This window comes from Stegostoma tigrinum, chromosome 18 (genome assembly GCF_030684315.1).
Source record: "Stegostoma tigrinum isolate sSteTig4 chromosome 18, sSteTig4.hap1, whole genome shotgun sequence".
Lineage (NCBI taxonomy): Eukaryota > Metazoa > Chordata > Chondrichthyes > Orectolobiformes > Stegostomatidae > Stegostoma > Stegostoma tigrinum.
This window is the reverse complement of record NC_081371.1, coordinates 49,729,313-49,735,312: the sequence shown is the minus strand read 5'-3', so window position 1 is coordinate 49,735,312 and position 6,000 is coordinate 49,729,313. Positions and strand designations below refer to the sequence as shown.

At 43.1% G+C, this 6,000-nt stretch overlaps 1 protein-coding gene across 2 annotated transcripts in view; it reads right to left on the bottom strand.

Moving 5' to 3' along the window:
• Positions 1 to 937: 937 nt before the first annotated feature.
• dcn (decorin) overlaps positions 938 to 6,000 on the bottom strand; it is a 65,238-nt gene continuing 60,175 nt past the window's right edge. For both annotated transcript variants that reach the window (XM_048548678.2, XM_048548679.2), the window contains exons 7-8: positions 4,452 to 4,590; positions 938 to 1,754 (exon numbers count right to left, since the gene is read on the bottom strand). In XM_048548678.2, coding sequence (XP_048404635.2) covers positions 1,560 to 1,754; positions 4,452 to 4,590 — 334 coding nt within the window. In that variant the 3' untranslated portion in view covers positions 938 to 1,559. The remainder of the gene's footprint in view (positions 1,755 to 4,451; positions 4,591 to 6,000) is intronic.

Here is a 6,000-nt window from a genome sequence, read left to right as displayed (position 1 = left end):
CAGTGTGTAGCTCTAGAATACACCATGCACATGTGCATGTTTTCATTGCAGTTTGGACTCCCTCAGCAAATTAAACAAACAACAGCTCACCATAACCTTCTTAAGGAGATTAACTAATAGAGTAAGAGTAGACAATAGATCCAGTGCTCCATAATAATTCTGTTACACAATTAGGGATGGGCAAAAATGCTAGCTCGGCCAACACCCACATGCCATGAATGAATACATAAAAACGTTAGACTTTCCCATCCAGAAACCAGCTAGGCTCTCAATCTGTTCAGGAAACAGATGATGAATGATAGCCTATTGTTTAACTTCAGCAAGATCCCAATGTTGTCAAAAGTCATAGATTTGCCAATTCTAAACACATTCACACTCCTGATACACATGTCTTCCACGTTCCATCCTCCATAATTCGGAACTCTCTACCTGTGAATTAATTCACACCGAGTCATAACGGTCATACAGCACGGGGCACAGGCCCTTCAGGTCCTGGTCACTTTTGCGAAGTCCCCATCCTTGCTCATCTACACAGATGAAGTAATGTTAACACTGGTATCATTGCTTTCAGGTCTGTCCATTGGCTTCGCCTGTAACTATCTGATATTTTCCCTCAAGGTCTGCGCTCATCCCATTTTGGCTTCTTCATCCTCTTCAATTTTAGCCGCTACCCCACTGATATCTTCAAATGTCTATAGGAACCAACCCACCAACTTCCTGCCTCTCTGCTTTACCTCCCTCCTTGAAGACTCTATTTAAGACCTATCTCTTTGACCAAGCTCTTGGTTGTTGCCCCCAACAACACCTAATGTGGCTTTTCTTTGCATTTTGTTTTACAATGACACTGTGAGGTGCCTTGAGATACTTCATTAAGTTAGAGGTGCTCTATAAACACACAAGTTGTTGTAGAAAAGATTGAATGCGAGGAGACCAGGGCTGGAGCTTATGATATATTTTTGTATAATTCTCACTTTAACCAGATGAGCACCAACATGCTGCTTATGATACATACAGCTTGCAAAGAATGGGAGAGCCACACACTTCAATCAATCAGATCGCCTCTTCCCCTTGCCTCCCCCACCCCACCCAACACACAAAGGCTTTCACCAGGAACCAGGCAAGAAGCATTTCCGAGGAATTGTTAAAATAATTTGGCTGAGGGTTGTCACTTTAGAAAGCAATACACTCCCCTTGGAGGGTGAACAAGGAACGATTAGCCACAGGGTGGGCCCGACAGGTCACGGTAAGCGATGGATAATAAATTACTGGCTGATGGGAGGGTTCATTTGGATTGTGGAATGTACTAGCATCTCTAGACATAATGGAATAAGTGTACAGATGGGAAATGAAAGCTTGCAGGTATGCTCGTTTCTATATTTAGGTCAGGAAGATAATGAAGGTATTTTAGTAGCACCTTTTCTGTTTGGTCAGCTGTACGCTTGCAACTCCGGGCAGCTCTTGGGAATGTTTGGTTTTATTAATTATTTTATTGCTTTAAACTGTATGAGGGGTGCTCAGCACTGCATGCGAATTCTCCTCCTCACCTCCTGGGAAAGGTTTTACTTAAAGTTGCCAAGCTGGATGGCTGCACGGTTTGTGGCACAGCGGAAAGTGACTGGCTGGATCTCCCAGTATGGGACGGGGTTATTGAAGAGACTAATCCCCGAGTACAGGTTCTTCTTGGCGTAGTAGTCAAGCCCGCAGAAGTCATTCACACCCACTGCCGCGATCAAGTTGTTATGGAGATAAACTACCTGCAGCGGGTAAAGGGAAATGTTGGCAAGGACAGCAATTAGCAAAACAGAAGAGAAACAGCACTTCTTTAAACATCCCCACCGTACTAACACAACATGTCTTTTCCCTGAAATGTTGTCGTTCAAGATGCACAATTTGCTTCCATAACCAGCGATGACAGTGTAATAATTCTGATCAAGTGTCTAGGCCCGAAACGTCAGCTTTTGTGCTCCTAAGATGCTGCTTGGCCTGCTGTGTTCATCCAGCTTCACACTTTGTTGTCTCAGTGTAATAATGACTTGTGTTTACATGTTTGTTTGTGGCTGGCACGGACTTGTTGGGCTGAATGGCCTTTTTTCTGTGCTGGAGACCTCCAAGATTTTTCTAACGCCTTGTTTGAGAGACAAAAAGTGGTCAGGTCACCAAGACAAATGTATCTACCCAGAATCACAGAAGGACGTCTTTTGTAGTAATTGGAACTAGGTGGATATTATTGACAATGATTTCCTTGATTGGGGTTGTTAACCTGGGCCAATTTGGGGAACCCTGGCAGACAGAATTAAACACAAGACTCACTTCAGGGACTGACCCTGAGCTGGCTGATCATTGCAGGTGTGCTGTCCACGCGTAAATAACAGGGGACTCGGTAACAGGATACCTGCCTCTGTGCAGTTATTTCATCTTTTATTGTAGAAGGAAGGCACTCAGCTCATCATACCTGCACCAGCTAGTAAAACTCAATCGGCCTTTGATTCTACTGCACCTGCAGTCTTCATTGTGATCGTACTTATCCATTATTACTTTGTGATTTGATTTGCTTCTGCCACATTCTCACATAGTGCAACCCAGATCCCACCCATTCACAAAGTAGAAATATCTCTCCTCCTGCAGCTATTGCTGTGTTTGCCGAACTCCTTAATCATCTGGCTTTCATCCCCACTCAAATATGGAATTGTGTTTCCCTATCTGTCCTCTCCTGGCCTGTCGTGATTTTGAACACTCTAATTTCCTCTCAACAAAGATGCATTTTTGTCAAAGTCTTTTAGACTGTCCACTTCAGGACATTTTGCAAGAAGTACCTAATCAAGGGGAAAGCCATCATGTATAGTGCATGAGAGGAGAGTGCTGATTGGTTAGCACATGGTGTCCCCTCGGCAAAGGTGTTGCCCTGCAGAATGTAGCCATTAATGCTGATTGATAGTTAGCTGTCACGTTTTGTTTAAATTTTAAACTAAGCCAGTCAATTTTGGTCAATACATTATCTTGAGAAATAAACCAGTAAATGGCTGTCACCCATTTTGCTGAGTTGAAACACATTTAGTGTGTACACACATTCTTTGGGTCTGCAAACAGCAGGGCCTGTGTATTAGTATTTATAATTTGCAGTCCATGAATGTGTGTCACACTGAGAACCTGATGGACAACCCTAAATTAGATGTCAATGTATGTCTTTGTACACTCAGGATTATCCAGCAAATGTAGTCCAATTGCAGAATCACAACTAATGTTGGACAGCGCCGTGGGTTTTGAAGCAGAGGATTGTCGGATACAGTCTGCACCCTTTTTTACTCCAAGAACAACAACCCAGTTTCTCCAGCCTATCCATGTAACAGAGCCATTCCTGGAACCGTTCTACCTGCTCAGTGATAGCTGACACCAACTCAAAGAACTAATCCATAACTTCAGGGGGAAGACCTTTTAAGATCCTGAGTTACAGGGATGGAAACACTAAGGTACATTTTAAGGAATCCAGGAATAAGAACAGTTGGGAGCAGTTGAAATGACTGAAACTGCCCTATTGCATGAACCCAACTGTCCTCAGATAAGCTGCTATCCTTACTGATTCTACACGTGCTTCCACAGCAATAGGTTCGAGTCACTGAATTACAGAGTAATGCAGTACAAAAACAGAATCTTCAATACAACTCGCCCATCCCAACCAGGTTTCCCAAGCTAAATTAGTCCCACTTGCCTGCATTTATTATCCCATTAAATGGCCCAACAAACCATTCAGTTTTAATAACAAAGTGTGGAGCTGGATGAACACAGCAGGCCAAGCAGCATCTCAGGAGCACAAAAGCTGACGTTTTGGGCTGAGACCCTTCCGAAACATCAGCTTTTGTGCTCCTGAGATGCTGCTTGGCCTGCTGTGTTCATCCAGCTCCACACTTTGTTATCTTGGATTCTCCACCATCTGCAGTTCCCATTATTTCTCAGTTTTAATGATAGGACAGTCCTGAGGTGTGGCTGGGAATGTGGAGTTGAAGCCACAATCATGTTGAATGGCGAAGCAAATATGAGGAGTCGAATGGCCTACTCTTTACTCCTATTTCTTAACTCAGGATAGAGAATAAATCCCAACAGTTACATGTGGCCCTCGTATCTTGAGAGCTAATATTCTAAGAAATGACTATTAATGAAAACTGGAGAAGCACTATCAAAGCATTTCACCTTGCATCCAACAGGATAAATGCAAGAATGGCAAATTTCACATGGAACAGCAATCGGCACTGCATGAGGAAAGGATGTTGGTAAGTGGGCTTGGATTGGCCAAGGCACTGCTATAGAAAGTGCACCTGGTTCAAGTGAAGAAAATGCTCTTTTAATGTTCCTCTTAAAAATTAAGTCTAATAAAAAAAACGAAGAGAACCAACAGATTAAACATGGGATCGCCAAAACAAATCTATCATTGTTGGACATGCCATTTACTAACATACCTGGATGAACCGATGGTCAGCCAAGCCAGCCGGCACTTTTCGGAGTGAATTGTTGTCCATGTGGAGTTCCCTCAGGTACGGTGTGTTGTCCAATGAGCCATTATCCACTCTGTTAATCTCATTGAAACTCAAGCCCAGTCTGCAATGGTAGGAGAAAATCAGATCAGAAGGTCTGAAGCTGATAACTAATAAGCCACTGTCATTAATAATGAGGAGGGAAAGTATGCTGGAAAGAGCAGCATCTGTGGAGAGGGAAACAAAGTTAACGTTTCAGGTTTTTTCTTTAGAAAAATTGTCCATTGTCCTGAAATATAAACTTTGTCTCTCTGTCCACAGCAGCTGCCTGATATAGAAATACAGTGTCATTACTGTAGAGAATGGCCATTCGGCCCACCAAGTCTATGCTGTAGAGCAATCCAGGCAGGCCCACACCTTACTGCTCTATCCCTGTAGCCCTGCAGGTTTAATTCCATCAAAGGGGTCAATCAATTTTCTTTTGAAGTAATTTTTGAAGTAATTAATTCTCTCTGCTTACTCCATTCTTGTGGGCAATGAGTTCCAGGTCATTATCACTCAACACAAAAAAGATTTTTCCTTGTAGCCTCCTGCATTCCTTCTCCAAAACATTGTATCTGCAATTTTTTGTTTCTGCTTTTATTTCAGATTTCCAGCAACCAGTGTTTTGTTTCCTCTCTGGGGATTTTTACATTCTTGCCTAAGCCTGGCCGGAGCCTTAGGGCCTGGTGTGAACAGAGTTCCATCACCTCACAGGCTGCAGATGATAGCATACTTGTAATGTCAGTGGACTATCAATCCCAAAGCCTCAGGTTTGAATCCCACTGCGGCAAATAGTGTAATTTGAATTCTACCTGAAATTAAAAGTTAGTTCAATAACACCGATCTAACCACCATCGATTGTTGTTTAAAACCCATCTGATTCACTAATGTCCTATAGGGATGGAAATCCACCATGCTTGTCTGGTCTGGCTTGCGTGTGACTCCAGATCCACAGCAATGTGGATGAATCTCAACTGCCTTCTGAAATGGCTCAGTAAACTGTTCAGTTCAAGGGCAATTAATACTTTGGCAGGAAAGGCTTCCTGCAGAGTGCTGATCCTTTGTCAGTTGAAATGATGAATGAGCAGTGTTCTGAAAGTTTATGATTTCAAATAAACCTGATGGACTATAACCTGGATACCAAAGTGTACAGCTGGAGGAACACAGCAGAGCAGGCAGCATCAGAGGGGGAGGAGAGTTGACGTTTCAGGTCGGGACCCTTCCTCAAAAGAAATATCAACTTTTCTGCTCCTCTGATGCTGCCTGGCCTGCTGTGTTCCTCCAACTCCATACAGTGTTGTCATCTGACTCCAGTTCTTGCAATCTCGGACTATAACCTGGTGTCGTGTGACTTCTAACAGTGAGTGAACAGTGATATAGTTCCAAGTCAGGGTGATGTGTGAATTGCAGATGGTCTTGTAGTAGATGGTGGTCTCCCCTTAAACACATTGTTTTGTCTTCCTAGGTAGTACAAGTCACAAGTTTGCAGATG